Genomic DNA, 24,948 nt, shown 5'->3' with positions numbered 1-24,948 from the left:
AAATAGACTTGGTTTTGGTAACTGTTATGCAACTCGTGATAGTTCATGGTTAAGCGTATACATGACGAGCTAATACCCCAGTAATACGGTTCAACCTAATCTACTGGACTCCACTACCCTTCTAAACTTAATTGTATTTCGAGAACAAGCTTGTGTATTTTCAGAGGAACTATAAAAGTGTGTGTTTGCTATTAAAGGAATGCCAATGTTATTTATATTTCATATTTTATTTCATACTAACATGTGCTGTATGTGTATATGTATGTTCAGATCACAGAGTCTCAACCTCCAGAGACAAAACTAATCTCTGATATACCTCATTTGTCGATAATCAATGTTAAGGTCATGAGGTGAATTTCATTGAAAATAAGTGCTCTTCTCACAGGGTCCTGCTAATGGAGAGCCCCTTAATCCTTATTATCTGAAGAGTTCGTAAATGAGATTACGACCCCGCACGGATATTACAACTGGACTCCATTTTACCATCTGCTGCTCTCATTTTAATTCGTAGAACCTTCTGCAGGTGCGTCTTTGTGCTCTTATTTAGGTCTCAAATAAAAGCAAACACACGAGCAAAACACTTTGAAAGATGTTTTATTATACCGTAATGCATATATAGTTCTTTAATTTTCCATTGTATCTCACTGTAAGAGGGACTTTTAATTTTAATTTTTTTTAATTTCCAATATTTTTGTTTTAGAAATTGTTATGGTTTTGCAAAAAAGGCCCCACTGGCAATATATTCCCAGAGAAAACCTTCTGCACAAATGTGTTCCAGGTCTATTTAACACAAAATGTGCAATGAATGTGTCAAGTCCTTAGTCCACTTCTTTGCCCTGCTGCGAGAGCTCTGCATGCATCTGTGTGACACACCTTTCTGAAGAGGATTTCCAAGCACTGCACTTGCAGTGGAGATTAACTTTAAGCAAAGATTAAGCAAATTAACCATGCTGGTGTCTCCCGAAATAAACTGTTGCTGTGCAGTTAGTTGAACAGCAGTCATCATGTAGAGCACGGAATAACATTTCATGGATCCTTTCAAAACGGCTGGGAATCTCACGATGCCGACGTAGGTGAGTTCACTTGGAAATGCTGCAGTTTTTTGTTGTTTTGCAATTTGTGTGAGTTTAGCTTACAGCCTCCAGTTATAGTCTGTAGTCATGTGTTACACTTGAAACATTAGAAATGCAATGACCAAATATTTTAAGCTGATCTATTTTTTTCCAAGCAACAATTACTTCAAATGTTTTTGTTTGTTTGTTTTTTGTTATGTCTATTTCAACCTGAATATGAAAAAAATCTGCCTGAATAATGAATATTTTATTTGAATAATATTTTTTCATGTGACAATAATTCATCGATTCACTGTTTGAAGTGTTGATTTATTCATTGAAGTGTTGAGACTTCAGTTAGTTCTGTTTTCATGGATCAAATAAATTCCACTCTTGAATATTCTAATATATATTTTCTGTATTAAAAGCATGATACTGAAATGTGGTGTTAAATCATTCACATAAACTAATAATTAGGCTAAACGAAATACTGCTTGCAGTAAATACTGTTAAAGAGAATACTGTGCCAAACACTTGCGTATCACTCGTGTTATTAAAACCCAGGTAATCAAATAATTGAAGATGCAGTTCACGTGGCAAGTTTCCCAGAAGTGAGGTCACGTTACCTGATGGCCACAGTCATAAGAAGTAAACAACATATGTTTGTAAGACGTCATTCAGCTGTTTGCACATCATAAATTATCCAAGTTGTCTTGAACATGGTGTGATGTTCAGCCTGCTTCTGTTTGTGTGTTGACCCAATTGCAGAAGTCTCATGAGCGCAGAAGTCTCCTTTATTCTTCTCATCATTATCTGTTACTGCATCACTGACAGTAATTAGGTTTCAAAAATACTCTTTACTTTGTATATTTATAAAACTGAACAAAACAAATGAACAATGTGTGTGAACATTATTGTTCACTGTAAAAAATTGTAATGTTTTGTCGAAGCAACTTGAGAAACCTTTGAAGCTTTGCCGCTAAGGAATCAAAACAATGTTTGACCATTTACTCCTCCAAACCATACAGAGCATAAAGTGGAAAAAGCAGGAAGCCTTTATGTTTCTACTGTATATCTAATTCTTGACTTTTGACTTCTGCAGCCAATCAACAATGATGAATGAGACGGGGCTTCGGAGGATCCTCCCTGACCAGTCATCAGGGAGTGGGCACTCCTTCGGCACCCCACGCCACCCAAGCATCATTGACCCTATCCTCTCAAAGCGGGTCTGCTTCTACAAAAGTGGAGATCCTCAGTTCAGTGGTCTGCGCATGGTCATCAACAACCGCACCTTTAAAACATTTGATGCACTCCTGGACAGTCTCTCTAAAAAGGTTCCCCTGCCGTTTGGGGTGAGGAACATCACCACTCCCCGGGGGGTTCATGCCATCTATACTTTGGATGAACTGGAGGATGGGAAATCCTACATCTGCTCTGACAGCCGTAAGGTAAAACCGATCAACCTGGCGCTGGCCAGGAAGAAGCTGCCGCCGTGGTACCATGCCAGGCCTGTTAGTTCTCGCCGCCGGACTGTACAGCAGGCCAGGCTTTTCCCCGGCCAGAACATCCACAAGAAGGAACCGGTGGTTGTGCGCACACCAAAGAGGCTACTGGTTTTTCGCAATGGTGACCCCACTATAAAACACATTGTGGTGCTTAATAAGAGGACTACACCCACGTTTGAGTCCATCCTGGAATATATGTCAGAGCTATTGCAGTTCCATGTGGTGAAATTACACACACCTGATGGCAGACGGGTGAGTGTTCTCCTCTGTCCATACAACACATGCAGCACAATTCATTTCTAAGAAAACAGGGTTTTGCATGCAGTAATTTCCTAAAAAGCACCAGAATATATTCACTACATTTTCCCTTCTAATGCCCAGAAATCAAAGAACTATTTGATGGATACATAGAGAGTAGTACAGTTTTCAAAGTTACAGCACTTAAACAATGCATAGACATTCCCCTGAAATTATTATGTCCAAATACAATGTTAATCTACAGGTTTTAGGTTTTAGTAGCACCGTTATTGACCTGCAATCGACTGGTTCCAACCATGCCTGTAAATAAGTGTCACATGAGGAGAGAAAGTTTTAAGCTCCTTTAGCAACTCACCCTAATACGCAGAAAGGCATTCTGGGATACTTCACTGTAAGGCTTTGGGTCAAGGATATACTGTAAATTCAGAGCCAGCTGGTGCAGGCTGCCATTTTAATAAATAATAATACAGACTTGTCACATATGTACATGCATGTACTAATTATATCTCTGTCTAACCAATATGTATTCAAGGTTCTATCCAGTGCTAATGCAGTCAAATGCCATTAGAAGGATGATTCATTTCATTTTTCTGTCTACTGCAGGTGGATGGTCTCCCAGGTTTGATATTGTGCTCTGGGACAGTTGTGGCTGCAGGCCGGGAGCCATTCAGGCCTGCAATCTACAACGTACAGAAATCACCAGCTCCATCAATGCTGCCTACTAATCGAATGCGTCTCAGAAAACTAAAGGCTTTAAACCGTAAGCTTTCATAAGAATCTCCTTTTTTTTTTTCTTTTTTTTTTTGATGGATCCCTATACAATCATTTTATTTCATTTAGTTAATGAGAACATTTATTCTCATTAATAGACCCTTGTATGGCACCCACAGTGTGTGTGCTGTAATCTACCTGCTCTCATGGGATGAAGACTAGCAAAGTGCTGAGCCAATGATATTATGCATAATACCTTAGATGACCTACATACACCGTCTATGTGGCTGTCAGGTATTGTTCTTCATGAGCTGTGAGTAGTTATATTATATTTCTAACTTTCCTTTTTTCTCTGTCTTCTTCTTTCATGCGTCCTGGGTTTCCTCTTCAATTCTTACCTGAAATCTTTGGACATTTCTACCTTTTGGCACCTCACTGACTGAATGAAAAGGTAAAAAGAAGTCTCTATCATATACTTCAAAGTCAAGAAAATTCTCTCCCTCCTCTGAGAGGTACATTGTCAATCGGATCCATGACTCCATCGCAGAAAATTCATATGACCTGCCCAGCAACCCCTCAAACTCTGTGGACTTGGAGTCAGGTCATATGTTGGAGTCAGTAGCAGAAACAGAGGGTGACATCTGCCTTGGAGATGGAGATGGAGGGCAGGACTGCTTGCTGCCCACAGAGGACGACATTGAGAAGTCCTTTCGCGTTAACCAAGATGGTAGCATGACAGTGGAGATGAAGGTGCGGCTGACAATTAAGGAAGAGGAAACCATCCATTGGACGACCACTCTGAAACGCTCAAGTGTAGCCAGTCAGCTTAATGTGACCTGTTTACCAGAGCCTGAAGCAGAACAGGAGATCAGCTCACTACAGTCTAACTCAGTGGATTTACAAAGTCCTGCTGCCTCCATCGACACCATCAACAAGGACAAAACTGAGGATAACAATGACAAGGATCCACCATCGCCAAGCAATGGCGCTCTCAGTGAGATCAGTAATGAAGACGATAATGTCAAAGTACAAACAGAGGTGGAGAGCCTCCCTTGGAGAGCTCCTACACCAGGGCACAAACAAATAAGAAATAAGCAATCCTCTGTGGAGAGCATAAAATCACTGACAGCAGAGGGGATTCAGGGAGGTATGGTTGGTTCCTACTCCTACAGAGAGCAGACAGAACATGGCGCCATGACCGAGCAGTACTGTGTGTTCAAACAGAGTAGCACTAAACCAGTGCCCAAACCTAGAAGACTTGGCTCTGTGGATGTCAACAACATAAACTGCAGAAACGTATCCACGTTCAAATCAGCAGGGATGACCGAAATCCTACAGACTGAATCCAGCAGAGAGGAGGTCACTGAAACTGTCTTACACATATATGAACAGCAGACCTGTCAGGATAATTTCTTTGCAAACCTTTGTGCACAGGGCGTGTCTGCTTCTGGGATTCCTTCTTGCAGGCCAGCTACCTCTGGAACTGGACAGTTCACCTCCAATAGCGAGTTTGAGCCTGAGCTCTGGAGACCATCCACGGCTTCTGAGTCAATCAGCATCTGGAGAACGGAGAGCATGTCAATAACATCCGATTTAACGTTTCCCTCACTGATTACTGGTGAAATTCAAGCAACAAATGCTCAGCAACAATTCCCAAAGTCCACTAAAGGCCGCAACAAGCCCCAAAAAAGAGATGTCAATAAAGATAAGAGGGTAATCTCGAAACCCAAAGTGATCAACAAACATGTTCGTCGACTTATGTCACCAGGGAAAAGACAAAAAGACAATTATGCAGAAGCAACCGAGAAACAGAAGAAAGTGAAAACTTTCTCCAGTGCTGGGTTCATCAAGAAAATTTACGGGAATAAATCCAAATCAGCAAAAAGCACAATGAAACTTAAAAAGGGACCAACGCAAAATGGAGACGGGGGTGTTTCAAGGAAGAGCTCACAACAGTCGGATGACACCATAAAATGTGTTCTCACACAACCAAATATACCACCGGCACTGAAAGAGAATAAGAGGGAGACAGGTTCTTTTGAACAAATCATGCTGAATGTTGCTCCCAATGAAGCAAGCCAAGCACGGGGAATACTGACACGGCAGACATCAATACATCAGGAGAAAAAGAAGGAAAACGAGTCCTATGATGTCAGCGAAAGCATATCACTGCCTGCTTTTAACTCCTCCTGCTCTGTTACTAATGAATATGTGGAAAACTGGCTGGAGAAAGCCCATCTCAACCCCACAGCTTACCCAAATGAGGAAGGCAAAAAATTAGAAGCAGTTACTCTTTTACAAACAGAAGCTAGCAGGTGTGGAGAGTCTGAAAATGATAACGGTTTGATGATTGTGGCAGAGGAGGTAAAATGTTTGGAGGAGACATTGGAAATACAAACATGTCAAACTCTCAAAACTGACCCATTACCCGAGAACATGCAAGGGGGTTCTGTCAAACAAAGAATCCAGTCCTTTGACAACAAATCATCAAGTCCATCAATGGAGAAAACCACAGTCAATCAGAGAATCATCAATAGTCACACAACCACTACAAACACAGAAAACCACAATAGTTTAGCTCATAAAAGTAAAGAAGAAATAAAGCCTCTCTCACATCATTACTGTCCTGAAATAATGCCACAGACTGAATCAAGTCCAATCAAGATCTCTTTTCAAAAAGCGACACCTTCCAATACACTTTCAATGGAGCTCCCACCTCCCCCACCACCTGCTGAAGACACAGAGCTACCAAACACTGACCACTGTGTGATGGATGTTTCCTCGGTGGTCAGCAGCCCATTGTACAGGCTCTCATCAGTGAGCAGTCAAATGTCAGATAATCATCCATTATCCATCAGTCCTACATCTGACAAGGCCATATCACCCACCGACCACACAATGGAAATGACAACATCGATTCAGACTGACATTCCTGCCACGCTGGAAGAAGCACCATTACCAAGAAGTCCATCTATTAAAAGGGCCCCTTTGGTCAGTGATCTGTCTCTTGACAGGAAAATGTCTCTCAGAAAGGTTTGTCTGGATAAATATACTTTATGTAGTGATGCCACTTCAGAGACAACCACATCATCTACTCCCATCAACATGGGTGATAATGTGCTGCCAAACGGCATCTGTTCAACAGGGACACGGGTGAGTGACACCCCACTAGATGAACAGCAATCAAAGAGCATCTTAGATCTGAAAAATAGCCTGTCATGTTGTTCTTCTGCGTCTCCTAGTAGTTTAACATCTGTGGACAGAGTGTCATCGAGCAGTATTTCATCAAGTGAGGCTCCTCCACCGAGTGAGCTTCCATTTAAAGAGACAAAAATAAATAAAATACCACTTTTAACTCAAAAGGAGGCATCATCACATAAACCCTTGGAGAAAAAAGTAAAGCTTATGAGTAGTCCATCTCCAGAGAGAAAATCCCAAACCAAGAAATTCTCTCCTGAACTTCCTTATAACTCTCCAAAATTATCATCAATACATAACCATGCTCCTGATAAAACTATGTCCCCAAATACTGTACGAAAAAATGCAACACCAAACATTAGCCCCTCCACTGACAGAAAGCAGCTTTATAAACCTAAACCACAGAAGAGACTGTCTCCATATTCTCAGTCTCTGGACATGGTGTCACCACCTGTAAGACACAAGTCGAGTAGGAAGTTTCTCTCCAGAAATCTCTCCTCTGACAGTACATCAGAGGCAACAAACAAGACACAAAGGACAACATCATCCAGAGGGAAGAGTCACCAAACACCACGGACTGTAAAGGCAACAGCTGAACTGGATAAAACACCAACTTGTAACACTCTTATGCCATCAGATGTTGATCAGAGTGACAACAATAAGGTAAACAAGACAGATGACCTTAAAACAGAGAGATCCATGGCAGGAATACAAATAACACCACAGCCATTAAACACCACAAATCAGCCAAGCATGAAACCTGTGCTTGAGGAGATTTGCTACTCAATAAAGTCAATTAGACAAATCACACAGAACAAACGTCCGTCATGTCTGGAAAGGTCCAACAGCCTGCCTGACTTCTCCTCTCATGTGGCCTCCACCTTTGGCTCATCCTCTAAAGCTCTCCTTGCTTTCCTGTCTGTCATGACTCTAAAGGAAGGCATAACGAACCTAAATATGGATGAGCTGAACGTAAACAATGTCAGCTGTGCCGAGGCTTTGAAAATGATCAGTTCTCTCAGGGAAATCGCCAGCATTGAGGATTCCCACGAGCTAAAAGCTAGTTTGTCAAATTTACAGCAGTCAGCTTCAAAGCAGCTCCTGCAAAGTTGGAAAGGCTTTCAGGAACTCAGCGAAAAATGCAAGAGTCGCAGCTCGACACCAAATGATTCAGAGCAAGAACTCGTAACCAAAGCTCACCCTGAAAAGGACTGTGACACTGATGAAAGTGTTATTGATGAGATCATGGATAATCTTGACATACCTGTGAAGCTCAAAGAGGCAGTGGCATCCCTGTCAGCTGGTATCAAAATTGACAATGCTGATACAGAAAAGATGTCTGCCCAGATTTGCGAAAAAGTGGAGCTGACATCTCATTTATCCACTGAAGATGTTGTCAATGTCACGGACGCCACTGATGATGAGAAAGTTAGTGTTGACGTGAGATCCATCATTAAAAAATTCACAGACATCAACCAGCCAAAACAACTTGGCACGGGTAGTATAAAAGAGAAAGCAAAGCATAAACCAGCTGACCAGGCAACTAAAGACAACGAGAGCACATATGGGCAGAATGGTGTGGCCAAATGTCCACCAGCTGAACCAAATGATGAACAGACTCATGAAACAAAGAATGAGGAGGGTATGCAGTCATATATGGATGCAGTCAATCAAGACAACCAGGAAGAGAAAAGTCAGGAGCAAGGCCACGATGAAGAGTCAAACCAAGAAGAGGCAAACATGAAGGGATCAGTCCACAGCGAGAATAACCTTGAACAAGATGGTTGTACCTCTGAGGTCGAGGAGGAAGACATGGAAGGTGATGAGTTGCACAGTGAGGAGAGTATCCCTGACAATGAGCATCTCCACGATGACGAGGCAGATTCAGAACAGGAAGGGCAGAACACGTCAAGTGCCAATAAAGATTTAGAGCAGAAAGTGAGCTGCGAGCAAAGTGTGTCTAGCTCAGAAGCAGGTGAGCAACACAGTTCAGAAGAGGAACCAGAGGTTGAGTGTGAGGGAATAGAACCAGAGAGCAGAGAAAGTGACGACTTGCCCATCCCTGAAAGTCACTCTGAGGAGGAAGAGGAGAAGCAACCAAGCTCCAGCTGCTATGTAGAACTGAATGTTAGAGGGGAGGGAAGAATGTCTAGCCCAGACGACCAACCTGAGGTTGAGTGTACGGAGCTGAGCAACAAAGACGCTTTGTCCAACCCTGAAAGTCCATCTAACTCAGATGAGGATGAGTTATCCTCAGAGGAAGAACAGCCTGAGGTTGCATGTAAAGAGCTGAAGGTTATCATTGAAGAAAGTCTGCCTAGCAATGAGGAAGAGCAGGATAGCATGGAGGACGATGAACACCTGGATGATGCTCCACATGAAATCAAAAAATGTACAGAGTTAAAGGCTTTGATAGAAGAGACTGAAGAGGACAAGGTCAGCTCAGAGGATGAAGACCACCATTCTGATAAAACACAAAGTAGCGATGAGACACAAAGTCAGAATACTGGAGAAGGAGATCCAAGCAATTTGATAGTAAATCAGGATCCATATATCAAAAAGGACAACAGCAGTTTGGTAAAGTCTGACAGTTTAGGAAAGCGTTATAGATTTAATGTGGAGGAGGATAGTGGGAATGACCACAGCAGCTATGAAGACCATGCAGAGGCAGAGCAACCAAAGGCCGAAGATGACCAAATAAGCAGCTCAAATGAAGAAGAATTAAGCTACTACGAAAAAGAGTCCAACTCAGAGGAGGAGCATGCCGATGTGGACCGATACATAGAAGAGAGCTGTAAAGATTATCAGGAACCATCTTTGACAACTCAGTCTGGAGTTAAAAAATATGAAAAGGCTGTGGAGCGACTGAAGAATCCATCTGAAGAAAAAATATCCCAGTCTATCGCAGAGAGAGTAACTCTTCTGGAAAAGCAAGTTGCTGATGCCCAGAAGAGAGACAAATCGACACAAAGCTCTCACGTGAGACGTTTATCACAGAGAAATGTCCCTCTTGAAGGAACACCCTCTGAACGGCCCACACCTGAGTCGGCTCTCGGCACCCAATCAGCACCGCAGTCATCATTATCGTTCAGCTACGATTCCAGCGGTGTTATAACCACGGAACCTGAAGGCAACAGGGTCAGATTCATCAGGGAAATGTTCCTGGCAAAGAGCGCCTCAGATATCCAGCACGGACACAAACGTTTCCCGGACACATCAGAGCTGTCCGAGCTGAGAGCAGAGACCTCGGCCAGTGGTGGGTATCAGTCTCAGACTTCGAGTGAGCTGTCCAGCGGCGAGGATGACTCAGCACGGAAATCCATCACTAAAGGCTTTGTGAGGAGAACAATTGAACGACTTTATGGCAAGAAAGATGTGAATCCTGACGAGGAAGCAGGTGAAAGGCCCCCATCTGCACCGAAACAGCAAAAGAAAGAACATCCGAGCATTTTCTCTCCCTTCCACATCGCCCGGTCCAAAGCAATGTCTGAGCTGTCTTACTTCAATTCCACCAATGCACTGGACACCCTCAGCGAAGCAACGCGATGTGTTGCTTTTAACGCACAAGTCGGGCCTGGAGACAGTGTCCCCACTGGTAATGGACAATGGCTCCTTAGAGAGAACACACAGATCCGAAAGTCTGTTTCAGACCCGGTTGGAATAAACAAAGCCTTCAGAAACTCTCCTGAAGGCGATGCAGTGTGTGAGGATACAGAGGAGAACACCCCATACTCCCTTTTCAGCACAAAGTCTGAACTGGAAGACAAGAAGTCGATTTCAAGGAAGTGCACCTACTTTTCTTTGCCTCATGCTAGTGACTCAGACGCATGTCAGGATGACCTGAGCACAGTTAGCAAGAGCAGCGTGACTGGAGACAGCGTCACAGACACGAAGGACAATTCAGAGGACACCAAAATGTGGGCAGAGAGGAACGGCTCGCTGCCTGGAGGTGTTGTTAGTGACTTCAGGATGATGGATAACAAAGTGCACCCGCTGGTAGAGCGTCCACCTGATGGCGAGGTTGTAGTTGCACAGCCTGGGAGAGGTCAAGGTGTTATGAACAGAAGGCTTCAGGAGCCTGACATGTTGGACTTACTGTACAATTTCTGTGGTCAGAATTGTCCCATCCTGTAAGGACACTTCCTTTAGTTTCTTATAACACAATGACAACACGAGGACGTTTTTGTCTAAATAACCATACATTGTTTGGCTACAGTATATTGTCTTTGGTGCCTAAAGCTTGACGTTGCCATAGCCTTGGCATAATACACGATCATATGTCAACTCATTTGAGCTAACTGCCGAATGCGGAACAATGTGTCACAGACGCACAAGCCAACAGATTAACCTTGAGTCAACCCTCATATTTCACCATGTACGAATATGAAGCGCTTGTGATCGTTTTGTCAGTTCATGCTCCTCGTTTAACGTGAAATTAGCGAACGTGTTTTTGTAACATCTTGATTGTGTATTTGCCATTCACGCTCCAAAGCAGCTCTTTTCTCCTAATAGGTTGCCTGTCAACAGAACAAGTACCCAGAGCATTACTGTAATCTTGTTTTAAAACTCTTAAAACCGATCAAGCCCCCGCAGATGTCAGGCAACAAGGCCAATCCCCGCTGCACTGAATGAACGGGTGTGAGCTGGAGTTCAGGCCAAAGTCATGCTGTTTCTTTCCTTACAGTCACAAAAGCAACTGAATGTGACACAGGTTGTGTGCAGGTTGTAGGAACTGTCAGTGAAGTCTCTGTGTGGTGCTTGATTTAATGTTGTCATGTATAATGGTGATGTAAAGTGTAAATAAGACATTGATTGATTTTCACTAAGTTAGCATAGTTTAACACATATTTACAATAACCTGACCTTTAGAATTAGGATAAATGGTTTTCAATGTGGCAGCTGACAATTTTGTCTCTTTAAATCGATGTGTGAGAATAAAGGTGGATTTACAAATGTTGGTTCTCACTGTGTAATGAGCTTTTTCTGGAGTAAATTCAGTGGAAATCATCTCTGGGGATCCTGGATTGAATTGAACACACTGTGCAGATGATCCCAGCCTGAGTAAAAGTGAAATAGGCCAAGGTGACCCTTGTGTTAAAGATACTTTAGGAAGCTCAGCTCAGTAGTTTTCTCCTGCTGATTAGCATCAGATCTCCGAGGAGCAGCGGAGGCCTCTTGTTTTCTCACTCTCTGCTTGAGGAAGTATCCATGTTGTTCTAAGGCTGTTTTGCTTCTCAGAAGTTGCCATCGAGTAGGCTCGTGTTGTGACAGGAGTGTCGAGGAATGCGCTAAGACGGGAGTGTTTACATCTGCACCTACGAAGAGAAAACAGCTGGACAGTACACATATTTGACACTTAGCTCAAACATGTGTATACAGCATACATGCAAAGAATAACTGCAATTCACATTTCATAGGTGTTCACATTCTGGAGATGATAATTTTACATCAAAAAAAGCTCTTTTAAAGCACATCGGATACATAAATGTTTACAAGAATGTCCACTAGATGGCAGTGGTGACCAATACAACAATGTAGGACTGAAAGGGGTCAACAGCAGTTAAAGTCGGTATTAAGTTTCAAAGCTTAGAGAGCACATGAACACACTCTCACCAGCAGAAATGTTTTAAACTGTTTATTATTTAAATAAATATTTACATAACAGCTTCGTATAAATCAAAGTTCTTTTTCTTACACGACACGTCTTTCTAAAAGCAACAAGGAGAAGAAAATAAGGGATGGATTACAATGATACTGTAAATCTGTGTTGAGAGAGGCAAGCCCTCGTGTTGATCACTGAGCAAATATTCCTGTTTACGATCATAAAGGCTGAACCTGGATGACACTAACCATCGCTCAAATACCATTTCACACCTGAGCCTGACGACCTCGCTCACCTTTCATTATACATTTTGTTATAGTATGCATAAATCTACATAATTTGATATACATTTTCATTTGTTGTTACTAAGAAATAGGAGGGTGGTACTCTACACTAACTCAATAAACAGCCATAACGTACGGCTGGGAGAAATAAAGAAAAACAAATCAACATCTTAAGTCACACATTATTCATTCAGGCACAAACAAAGCAATAGACAGCCTTGGTAAAATGAAAGGACATCAGTCATACAGTAGAGGCTACAATGCCCGCTAAATGGTGTACAGTATATGGCTCAGCTTGGAAAAACTAAACATTTCAGGCAAGGTGATCTAAGAAAGTTAGAGCACACCATTAATGCCCAAGCTACACTTCTAACCCACACCTGCTCAATAAGGTTGCTGAAACGAGCCCCCCCGGTTCAGATGACTCGTCTGAAACGTCACATGACGGTGAAATCAAGGGGTCTCGTGTGGAAAAACGTCAACCTTAACCGCCCAGTAGGAACCTTTTAACGCTGCTTTAACACAATTTGAGACGATGGCAGCATCACTTTTAACTGTAAAGAGATGACCATGAAAAAAAAACGCAAAGTACACATTTCATGTAGACAGTTTACATGTAAGTAAAAACCATTAAAACCCAATGAGGACAAAAATGTAAAATTATTTAACGCAGTCGGTCGATCTTCGGCTTCTCAGGGATTAAAAAGAAAAACAATGAAATTCTGGTTGTGTTCTATTGCTGTCAGGTCATGCATGTAAACTCTATGCTTCTAATAAAACCAATTGTTTACTTAAAAATGTATAAAGAAAATACTTTTTTTTTTTTTCAAAATACTATTCGGGGAGGGGTTAAAGGGTGAATTAATAACATTTTTCAACAACACCTTGTTGTTTTCATCCTGAGATTTAAACCAATGTGTTTCCTCTCCAAAGAGTAATTTTACAGTTTGTTTTTAATTCTTATGCAAATTCAGATTCTGCATCAGACACAGTTAGGTGACGGCGCGTCCCGTTGGTCAGTGAGCGTCTCCGTTAAAGCCTCCGTTAGCTTCCCCAAAGGCTGTCATACTGCATCGGTTTGGGGCTGGGACGAGCGTGTTCCACTCACAAAGTTATAAACCAAAAACTGAGAAGTGCCAAAATATTGTGTGGCAAAGAGTTTTCCGTCAGGAGTGGGGTCGGAGAAAGCGATCTCGTCTTTGCTCAGGTACGAACCGTATACGAAGTTGTTCCTGTGCAACAAAACACACAAAAAAAATCAAGTGTTAGTGAAGTTCAGTTAGTTTGGAGGTCAAATCTGGGTGTTCTGGCAACACACTGACCTGAGGCACTCGAGCATGCGCGAGGCGATGCCCTGGCGTCTCATCATGCTGACCACCCAGATGCGGCTGATGCCACAGATGGCCGGCTCCGGCGTTGTGGAGCAGCACCAAGCTCTCTGACGTTCGAACATCACCTTCTCTCTCTCTGAACCCTCCGGTACGGCCTCCTCGATCACCCGGTACCCCTGTGAGCATTCGGGGGGCTCAGTGTACTGACAGTGTGTTCATAGATGTGTGCTTCCCGGCTGATACATTACTGCAGTCTCTTACCTCCTGTATGTGCTCTGCTATCAGGCATCCGCCCACTTTCTTGTCATTAGAGATGAAGAGGAAGGTCTTGGTCTGAGAGGGACACTTGGTCTCCACCTGCTGGAAGCCGAGGTCATTGTCCACCACCTCCCTGATCTCCTCAACCTGAGGAGCAAACCGTTAGTGTAGTGGAGAAATAACATGCTGGTGTTTGCGCTCTCTCCTGGTTATGATGTTATGCTGTGTGGAGTACTAGAATGGAAACCAGGACACTGTGGCATGTAAACACCACCTCCTAGTTTCTGAACATACTGCAGAGCAGAGCGGTTGAGATGTTGAAAGATTACTGTAATGATCATGTAAACAAGGACATGACTAATCAGGTTTTTCACATCCCAGATATGATCAAAAACAGGATAGTAAATGCAGTCAGGGATACACGTTCTATCCTTCCAGCTCTGAAAAAGCAACAATAACCTTGTTCATCTTAGATTACTGTCAAAGCTGAGCCCCTGTAAGCATTCTGTACCTTCTTCAGAGCATATTTGGGATCATCTGGCAGCACGAGGATGATCTTGCCGTCAGGATACTCGGCCAGAATCCTCTCTTTTTTCCACCCCTGAAAAAAAGGTGCATTTATGTTATGGTCACAGGGTTATTTAATCTGTTTAAGTGCTGTTACCTGTACTATACACTGACTGCCAGGCTGACTGACTTACTGCTAACCTTTTCCTCCACTGCTCACATTCACTGTCACTGTTCTGCTCAACGACACACTCGCTACATCGAATGCCTTGTGTTCTTTCTTCTCTGCATGCGGTTGGTTTTTTACAAGGAGACAAACTTTTTTAGAGAAAAGACTGCAGGCAGTGAGACAAAATACTGCTGAAAAAGAAGAAAAAAAAAGAGAGAGAGAGTTGGGAAATCCTACATCAGAGCGCAGACGACAAATTGACGACTCTGGTTGCTCCAATTCTGTCTGACTGATCAGTGGTCTGCACTGTTTTAACTTCAGCTGTAAGTACTGGATCAGTGGGAAAGGTACCTCAACAGACGGGTGACGAAAAAGCGGGATGGAATTGGGCACTTCTGGTGGTGCAGTCCACAACTTTTGCCGATAGAAACGCAAAAATAACCTTTCTCATGTGTAACTGAACTTCTTGGTGGAAACGTGCCTTTAACGTCCATCACTGTCGGTCAGTTATAAGCATCAAAGCTCATGTTCTCACGTGTCCAAAAGAACTAAACTGACTCCAACATTCAGATAGCTTAGAAAAGCCTTGTGCATGGACGCCATCTGCGCACCGCCCCGATGAGTCAATATTGTGAGACGGCAGGCAAGAGACATGTCATTTAAGGAAGCTTCCTCTCACCACGTATTTGACGGCGCTGATGAACTGGTTGTGGAAGAGTAAATGCTGAGACTCGTCTTCAGGGTTGGCAGCAGAGTAGAGCATCCCACACACACCGCAGGCCACGGCTCCGAAGTGCTTCTGTCCTGCATCCTACGAGATGAAAAACACCACAGATCACTCCGAACGTCTAAACACAACCTGCAAATATATACGCCAGAATTTCTTCAGCTGTCGTCAGAGATGTCGAACAGCCCAAAAGGCGTCAAGCTGTAGCTTCTGTACCTGTACGATATATGCTGATATTGCACGAGTGAATCTGTCAGTTCACTCATGTGCAGTATCAGTGTATGCTGCTTGCTATACAGTGTGCAATAACAGACAGATGCTCTAAAATATTGATCGTAGTCTGAGGGGTTCAGATGCACAGGAGTCCTGCAACTTAAAAAGGCAGACAGAGGGGTTCACTCACAATAATGGTTTGGGTGCCATCTTTGTCAGCCTCCTTTAATTTCTTGACTTCTTTCTGCAGAGAGGCATCAGAGAGAGGAGTCCTGCCATCTTGTGGCTTCGCCGCTCTGCTGCGATACAAAAACACACATCACTTCACTTCAGGTTTCTATTGCTACAAGGGAAAACAAGCCGGATTTAGACTTAAGAGGAACTTCTTACTCTTGACAAGGTTTTTCCGATGTCTTCTCGGCTGGCTTGACTCCGTCTGTCTTATTCTCTGGAGACGGATCAACATCAGTGACTGCAGGAAAATGTAAGATTCTTATATACCAGGACAATTTTTGTACGAGCAGAAATTAACATCAACGTTTATGTAGTCAGACAAAGCAGGATGTTTTTCACATTTCATAATCCAGTGATATCACTGCAAATAGTATGAAATGCCTCCAGGTACACATAAGATTATTTTGTTTTGTTTTCACTAAAACATCCTGAAAACAGAGTCAGTCCTGTGTTTAGTAATGTGCCAACAACAAGACAGAAATTTAAATAAATCATGCAAATAAATACAAACCTTCATGCTTTTCTTTACACTGCTGAGGGCCATCAGACACTTTTGAGCCCTTTTCAGAGGGAAGAGAAGAGGTGGGAGCTGATGAAGGTGGACCTGCTGTATCCTACGTGAGAAGAAGAGAGAGGTGAGTAACATCTCAATTCAACGATGCCGTTTGTGACACATGATGAGGCATAATTTGTTCTTGAGTTACCTTGCATTTTCTATCTTCCGATGAAGGTGAATTTGTGGTTTTCTGAGGCACTGAGCGAGCAGGAGCAGCAGATGTGGTTGAACCAGCAGGCTGAGATGCTGCTGAAGTCGACTGCTTGAGCTGAGCAGCACCTCCGCTACCGGCTGGCATTAACTGAGGTGCAGCAGAAGCAGCAGGCTTGGACTGACCTGGAGCTGAAACCGCTTTTGACTGAGGTGTTGTCGACTTTAACTGAGCTTTAGCCGAAGGGACGGCTTTTGAAGAGGCTGCTGCGGCGACGGTGGCGGCCTTTGACTGGGGTGTTGTTGCGACGGCAGGATTTGACTGACCTGAGATCCGTCCGGCAGGAGTGGTGGTCTGAGCTTGGAGTCTTGCCTGGTTGTGCTGCGGTGAAGCTGTGGGTTTTGACTGAACCGTGGGTTTAGGTCGAGCTGCAGGGTTTGCCTGGACATTGGGTCGCGTCAGCTGCGTGGGCCTCGACTGAGGGCCGGGCTTCGCTGGAGTTACTGGTAAGGGGTCATCATCTAGTTCAAAGTCATCAAAGGAATACTTGGGCCTGGGCCTATATGGCTTGTACTCAACAGGCTTTTGTTTTTGAGCTGTAAGCCCGTTAGGCATGGGAGGGGGCATTGCTGGGAGGGTCCTCTTGGATGCTGATCTGGTCACTTTTGGAGCGGGGCCTGGAGAAGGGGTTGCTTTAGGAGTTTGAGCCTTACTTTGCCTTGTAGATACACGGGTTTCAGTCTTAGGAGGCCCAGTTTTAGGGGGTTCAGTTTTGGCAGGTTCAGGTTTAGTGGGTTCAGTTTTGACAGGTTCATTTTTAGCAGGTTCAGATTTGGAGGTTTCCACTTCAGTGGGTTCACTTTTACTGGGCTCAGCCTTTGGAGTGTCAGCCTTGGGGACTTCTGCTTTCGGTGTTGCAGGCTTGCTGGTTGAGGCAGGACTTGGGAGAGGCGTTGTAGATGGACTGGCTGCGGGTGGAGGAGCCGTGGTCAAAGGATTCACTGAAAATGGAGATAATGCAGACAGGGGTACTTGCCAATCGATGTCTGAGAACATCTGACTTGCCTGGTCAGACTTCAGTTTCTTTACACGTGCCCAGGACATTTTCTCTCTCTGCAGTTCGACCTGTCTCAGTCTTTGATATCTCGTTAGCTTCTTTTTCTCGTGGGCTTTCAGTGGCACTGACACCTGTGTGATGAAGAAACGCCTCTTTGGAGTTTCCCCGGCAGGCTTAGCCGCAGCAGAATCAGAATCAGCCGTCGAGGGCTCGGCTGTAGACGCCTCCTCAGCAGGGGTCACTGAAGCAGAGCACCCCTCTGGTCCAGCAGGAGTCGCAACGTTAACAGTGTCTGACTCCTGTGTGCTAACAGGTGGATTCTCCTTGCTGGCTTCACTCTTGGCCGCCGCTGCTGCCGCTACTGCCGCTGCCGCCGCTGCTGCTGCTTGCTTTTCTTCCTCTATCCTCTTCAGCAGCATGCTGTCTGTAGCAATGTCCTCTGCGATTTCCTGACACAGGGCTAAGAGGTTCAGCTGCTGTCTGTTTGCTGTTCTCTTAGACGCTGCAGCCTTTTGCTCAGCCAGAGCAGCCAGGCGGGCTTTGGTTCTGGCCTGTGTGTTCATTTCTTGCTTCTTGGGTTTTCCTGTTTCCTGTCCCTTTTTGTCATCTCCAGTCACTTCAGCTGTGCTGTTTTGCTTCAAGTCAGTCCCAGAAGTGTCATCTTTATTTTTCTCATTAACCTTTTCCTCTGACTTCTTAGGACGGACTGCCTCAGGTGTTTCCTGGGGTTTTTCTATTATAGTAATGTCACCATCTTCCTCATTCTCTTCCTCTGCTACCACGATCTCATGACCGATCTCTATATCCTCCAGAATCTGCACTTCTTGTAGATCCAAGTTAGCCTCAGCATTCTCGATCACCAGTGCATTACAGTCTTCATTTGTGACTTGAGCACGAGAGCTTGTCATATCAGTCTGTGAGGTATTAACATCCATCATGTCAGCTGATGGTTGCTGGCAATGGTCAGAATTTTGAACAGCTTCATCTTTCCCAGCTGAAATTTCTGCTCCAAGCCTGGTCTCCTGATCCAATGCCCCACTCGAGTTGGTCACTGCAGCATCTCTGACCTCGCCAGGTGTTTGCTGCACCTCTGCCTCAGGGAAGACGGTTTGTTGGGAGCCATTTAAAATCCTCTCATTTACCACTTCACCTGGCGATGCACTGTCTGGAGTCACCTGCTCCGAAAGCGAGACCGACAACCCTGATTCGGCCGCTGCTTGAGTGACAATATCAAAGTGAATTTCACTCTGTGGGACAGGCTCCAAGATCACAAACTCCTCAGATGTACTATCTGGTATTTCAACTATAGTTGTGTCTGTAGTTGTTGTCGCAGTGACATCTGCGACCTCCTGAAGCCCGGTGTCATCCTGCACCTGTTCAGAAAACTCTGTGGCACCGGCGCAGTCTGGGTAGCCGTTACTTTCACTTTTTTCCGCTGCATCTTCTGACTGACCATCTGGCGTACTGACGTCATCGCTCGAGCTGATCACTGCAACTTGTTTCACGTCCACGCTCATGTTGCTCTGCTCCAACTGTGCAGGCACACAACCCTCTGGCACATCGATGGCTCTGACTTCTGTCTCAACTTCTTGGCTGCCTGAGACACTGATTTGTGGGATCACTTTGTCCTCATTTTCCAGTCGTTGAGTACAAATTTCTCTGTTTTCGTCACTGGTCGATGAGTCTCCTTCCATCTGCTGGGTGTCTGTGCTCTGCATGTCCAGTAAAGACACACCATCATGGTTCTCTGATGCTGCTGAAATCTCTCTGTCATCATTACTCTCTGGACTACTAATGGGCTCATACACAACCTGGTTTTCATGAACCTCAACCTCGTCCTGATTAACCGTCTTCATCTGCTCTTCTGATGCCTGGATTACAATATCAATGTCATCAGGTCGACCACAAACAAAAACTACTACTTCACTGCCTCCAGTTCCTTCTCCGTGTCTTTCAATATTGCCAACGGGTTTGTCAGCCTTATCAGAGGAAATGATCACAGCCTCTTCTTTGACCTCATTAATCACTTCCCTGCCAGTTTCCTCTTCTAAGGCAGTATCAACCCTTTCTATCGATCCACTTATTAGATCCATATCAGCTTGAATATGCTCAGCACAAGGCTCTGTCTGCATGCTTTCATCATCCTTGCCTTCAGAATTTGCCACAGGAAGTGGTTTGTGAATTTCGTTTGTTAAGGCCACACTGGGTTCATTGATGTCCCCCATCCCCTGATTTTGCGGTTCAGTTGTGGGTGCTGCTTCACAAATCTCCTCTGGCGTTGTTGTAGTTTCCAAATTTATTTGAGCCACCAGACCATCAACACATTCAGACGTCAGCTTGTCTTCATCTTCCTGACTCTCACAACTTGCAGTCACTGCATCTTTTTGAACCTCTGTGTTGAGTTCACTGACCTCCTGCCTTTGTATTTCCACTGTAGATGGCAGGTTAGAGATCTCCTCTGGTGCTGCTGCTGCTTGCACATCCATTTCCATTTGATTCTCAGTAGCGTCCACACATTCTGCGGTGACCTCGTCCTTGTTTTCTTCACTCTCAATATTGGGGACGGAAACATCTTTTTGTGCTTCAGTGTCTGCGGTGAGTTCGCTGACCTCTTGGCCTTCCTGGTTTTGTGTTTCAACTGTAGACGTTGGATCAGGAATCTCCTCTGGTGTTGCTGTTGTCTGCAAATCAATTTCTCTTTGACTCCCATTTGCACTGAAGCCTTCTGTTATAACCTCGTTTTCATGTCCATTATTCTCAAGAGTCTGAATCATTAGGTCTTCTTGAACTTTTTCAGATATGTCTGTTACAGGTTCAGGGACTTCTTGGTTCTTCTGGACCTTTGTCTCTACTGCAGATGCTATGTCTAAAAGCACCTCCGATGTCATGGCAGTCTGCGTGTCCACTTCAACCCTGCCTTCATCTTCGGTGCTCTGACAGTTTGCAGCAGGATGTTTCTGTGCTGCATGTACTGTAGATGTGCCTGTGATGCGTTCACTGGCGTCTGGGCTCTCCTGGATCTGTACTTCCACTGCAGATGGAGGATGAGAAATCTCTGATGTCGCTGTCGTCTGCCTCTGAGGTCCACTAGTACTTTCAAAGTGCAGCTTGTCTTCATCTTCCATTATTTCAGGATTTTCAATCCTAATATCGTGATGATCCTCAGCAGACATGACTGCGGTAAGTTCACTGACCTCCTGTCTGTTCTGGCTTTGTTCTTCCACTGTAGGTGCTGGGTTAGAGATCTCTGATGTCAGCGTAGTCTGCATTTCCACTTTGATTTGATTCCCGTCTCCAATGGTGTGTTCAAAGTTCACCTTGTCTTCATTTTCCATCACGTTAGAATTTACCACATGATCCTCATTTAATTCTGTAGACATGTCTGTAGCATGTTCAATGACTTCCTGGCTCTTTCGGCTTTGTATTTCCACTGTAACGGCTTGATGTGAAATCTCCTGCTCTGATGTTGCTGAAGGCTGTGCATCCATTTTGACTTGACTACTTTGTGCAGTGGCACATTCAAACTTCATCTTTTCTTTGACTTCAGCAGGCGTTTCTGTCGTGTGGTCATCAACGCTGTGGTTCTCCTGGTTTTGTATGTCCTCTTTACGTGCAGTCTGACCCTCTGAGGCTGTAACGCCATCAGAGATCACCTCTTTTTGATCATGCTTGTGAACAGCTTCACAATCTGGTGTCATTTCAGTACAGCTGTAAGTCGTCTTGTCCATCACCTCTTGACTCAGGTGCAGCTCAGCTACAGACCCAGGACCAGCAACACCCTGAGTAGACAGTAACTCAACTCCTTTCCTTTCACTTTCCTCAAGCTTTTCTTCCGACTTCCTGACTATTTTGTCCACACCATCACAGGAGTTGGTAATTGCATCTGGCACTTCATGGCTCACTCGATCCTGCAAGTGTTCAGATTTTGATTCCTCTTTGAAAGTGACTTGAATTTTGAAACTGAGGTCTGTCTGAGTCTCTGGACTGCCAACAGACTCTGCTGTTGTTAGATTTTCCTCAGTTTGACTCTCTGGATTACCGCTTCCTACCAGGATCCCCTCTGCTGCAGAGTTAGATGTGTTTGACGATGCTTTATCTTCTATACCTGCATCACTACAGCCTGCAGAGATACTGCCTACTTCAATCTCTCCCTGCACTTCATGCTCTCCTTCCTTACTTTCACATTTTACATCCAGCTTTATCTCCTCAGAAACAGACACTGTGGTCTCCTTCATTTCAATATCACTGCTCATCTCCGTCTGACTTAGCTGAGCTGCGTCCGTCCTTTCATCTGCCTGTCCTTCACCTTCACAGCCTGGATTTGTCTCTCCAGTACGAGAACATAGTGTTTCTACTAACGAAGCTAGTGTTTCATTATCTACATCCTTTTGGCTTTTGATGGACTCTGCCAGGTCGTCCTTTTCATTTTCCCCTGCTTCAGACGTGATGCAACCCGTATCTGCTGCTGCTGAAGTGACAGAGTCTGATATTTCCCTACATGATGCTAGTGCTTCGTTATCTATGACCTCCTGGTTTTCTACATTTTTAAATTCCTCATGTTTACTTTCAGCTGCACATCCAACTTCAGCAATAGCTTTTGCATTCCCTGTTGCAGAGACTAAACTTTCCTTCACATCTGCTTGTGTAATATGAACTAAAATTTCTTGTCGCTGGTCTTCAGTGACAGGCTGTGCAGGCTTACTGTTCTTGTCCTGATTAGCTTCATCTAAGGTTTGAACACTTGTAAAATCTGAAAATCTACCATAATTGTGGTCCATCTGAATAGTGTCTGTGGGTGCAGATGGTGACCCTTGGCTTGTCTCCTGTGGGTCAGAAGAAGATTCTTCCGCCTTGCGCTTAGCTTTGACTCGATTTGAATATTTTCTGATGCAGCGGGCCTTGTCGCCATCATCCCTCTCTCTAAAGAGGTCAGTCTTACTACCATCACTACTCAACTCATCCTCGGACTCTGTGGAGGCTGTTCGCTTGAGGGAAGTTTTGGAGTTAGCTATCAGTGAGGGAGCTTCTCCGCAGGAGGCACTTGTGGCTTTCAGGAGCTTGGCTTTTTTGACAGGTGGGCCAGAAAAGGGTTTGCTGGGATCCTTTGAAGGGGAACTCTGTTTGGATGATTTGGCTGGTTTATTTCCCCCTTCCACTGAAGCAGACAGTTTTTTCTTAGTCCGTGGGGCTGCTGTCTTTTCTCGTGTATTTCCTGTTTTGAGGGACTTATTGTTGGTAGCTGGTGCAGTTTTGGATGGCAGAGCCTCCTCATCCTCTTCATCCAACTTCTTCATCTTGGGCTGAGAATCATGAGGCGACGATCCTCTCTTTGGGGCTGGCATTCTATCGAAATATTAACCAGAAATAGAGCAGTTACAATAAGCATGATAAAGCCAGGATAACAGCACAGATGCAATTTCATCCTTAAGTTACTATTTAATAAAACTGCCTGGGACCAGGGGGAACATTTCTTGAAGCAGTTTCTATTTTCTTAGTAGGCAGAGTAACATTCATGAAATGTAATGAACATGTATTCAAACGACATGACAAAAATTGATCTGTCTCATATTATTACGAGCTATAACACTTTCCCATATGCATCAACTATTACCTGGTTTTCCCTAACAAGCAACAAGGCTGGCTAACGCTGGACATAAACAGTGATAAATCGCAGTTAAACTAGGTGGCTAACGAGTCACGCAATGTACGATCCACATTTACTTACTTATTCGCCATCTACACGGATCATCCTACTGACTGTCTGACAGAGCACGGAGGTTGCTGTCACCAGGAGTTGTGCAGACAGAAACAGAAATAGTCAGTTAGCTAGCTAGCTAACAGCGGCTAAGGTGCTAGCTGGAAGTGGTGGGAGCTAACGCTAGCAGCAGGCAACTCGCAACAAATGAGCGAAACGAGACTCGCCGTTCAAGTCAGCAAAAACAGCAGCCAGACAGGCAGAACAGGCAGGGAGAAGACTACTTCTTACGATACTGAAGTCTGCGGAGAGATAAGGGCAAGACATTCGCCAATGAAACTCACTTTGATGATTTCTTTCTCAACAACAGCTGTTTTTTTCCTGTGAATAAAAATTAACTGTACTTCCGGAGGGAAACGACGGATGTGACGTAGCAGCCCTCCAGGCACGCTCAACATCGAGACGAGTTTCCTCTTCATTTATGTGTCGGAGACAAGCAAAATTTATATATTTATGATGCAAATGTGATGTAAACAAAGTAAAAAGTTAAAAATAAACAATACACAGGATTAAAAAGCCAAATCATAGACTGTAAGTCAAATACATACGAAAGAAAATATCATATGTGAACATACAGAGTGCAGGTTTTATATAAGCTCCTGGACAGACGGACCAAATTTAAAAATAATGTGAATAAAATGTTTGTGTTCATCCAACTAAATTTATTTTTATTTCAAGCAGAATAATCATGATGTCAGGTCTATTCTGGCAAAGTGCTGAGTGTGTGACCTTCTCTTTATTTATCTATTCATTTATCTCTTTTATGCTCACTATGTTTTCCTTTAGAGCTTCTGTTAACATGGAAGGAACAAAACCATCAAATATTTGAAAAACTAACAGTGAGTCTGCATATTTGACACACTTTAACGATCAGAGTTAAATACCATAAATGAGTCATCCTTGTAGCATCTTTGTATACCCTCTAAACAGTTTTCAGGGCGGTTTGCATGTGTGTGTGTGTGTGTGTGTGTGTGTGTGTGTGTGTGTGTGTGTGTGTGTGTGTGTGTGTGTGTGTGTGTGTGTGTGTGTGTGTGTGTGTGTGTGCGTGCGTGCGTGCGTGCGTGCGTGCGTGCGTGCACCAATTCAAGCTGTAATGTCGGTAATTTGAGGGAGAGGTCTGACGAAATCAGATATTAAGCTGCTTGTATTCAGTTATGATGCATGCACAACCTTCTTAGATATTTTCATGGAGCATGTTGTGCAATTATGACAAACATGTCTACAATAAGCTGTAGCTTTAACATTGAACGTGTTTTTGACTACAGACTTACTTTTTTTTCTCCTCTATATTTATTATTTAATGAAATCTTAGTAAATCCTAACAATACTAAAATATAAGATAATGTGGAGGATGGCCTTTGCATTTCTTAAAAAATTCCC

The 24,948-nt window shown here is 43.9% G+C and overlaps 2 protein-coding genes across 5 annotated transcripts; one reads left to right on the top strand and one right to left on the bottom strand.

Moving 5' to 3' along the window:
• Positions 1 to 977: 977 nt before the first annotated feature.
• On the top strand, positions 978 to 11,677 carry LOC143339745 (uncharacterized). 2 transcript variants are annotated; one of them, XM_076761164.1, is made up of 4 exons: positions 978 to 1,073; positions 2,155 to 2,809; positions 3,419 to 3,575; positions 3,978 to 11,677. In XM_076761164.1, exons 2-4 carry the CDS (start codon positions 2,165 to 2,167, stop codon positions 10,856 to 10,858), a joined length of 7,683 nt encoding a protein of 2,560 aa, XP_076617279.1. In that variant the 5' UTR covers positions 978 to 1,073; positions 2,155 to 2,164; the 3' UTR covers positions 10,859 to 11,677. The 2 variants fall into 2 exon arrangements, with proteins under 2 accessions (XP_076617279.1, XP_076617278.1); XM_076761163.1 differs by having other exon boundaries at positions 1,002 to 1,069.
• Positions 11,678 to 12,344: 667 nt separating this feature from the next.
• Positions 12,345 to 23,939, bottom strand: LOC143339746 (uncharacterized). 3 transcript variants are annotated; one of them, XM_076761167.1, is made up of 10 exons: positions 23,853 to 23,939; positions 16,754 to 23,156; positions 16,561 to 16,663; positions 16,206 to 16,287; positions 16,006 to 16,114; positions 15,555 to 15,686; positions 14,711 to 14,800; positions 14,203 to 14,346; positions 13,933 to 14,117; positions 12,345 to 13,842 (listed from the first exon to the last, which is right to left on the bottom strand). In XM_076761167.1, the coding sequence occupies exons 2-10, from the start codon at positions 23,153 to 23,155 to the stop codon at positions 13,674 to 13,676; spliced, it is 7,416 nt and encodes a 2,471-aa protein (XP_076617282.1). In that variant the 5' UTR covers position 23,156; positions 23,853 to 23,939; the 3' UTR covers positions 12,345 to 13,673. The 3 variants fall into 3 exon arrangements, with proteins under 3 accessions (XP_076617282.1, XP_076617281.1, XP_076617280.1); XM_076761166.1 differs by lacking the exon at positions 23,853 to 23,939 and adding an exon at positions 23,539 to 23,837 and having other exon boundaries at positions 16,006 to 16,111; XM_076761165.1 differs by lacking the exon at positions 23,853 to 23,939 and adding an exon at positions 23,539 to 23,836.
• Between the last annotated feature and the right edge of the window lie 1,009 nt (positions 23,940 to 24,948).

Source organism: Chaetodon auriga, chromosome 21, assembly GCF_051107435.1.
Source record: "Chaetodon auriga isolate fChaAug3 chromosome 21, fChaAug3.hap1, whole genome shotgun sequence".
In the NCBI taxonomy this organism is placed as follows: Eukaryota; Metazoa; Chordata; class Actinopteri; order Chaetodontiformes; family Chaetodontidae; genus Chaetodon; species Chaetodon auriga.
Note: the sequence above shows the minus strand (reverse complement) of the source record. Positions and strands in the feature narration are given on the sequence as shown.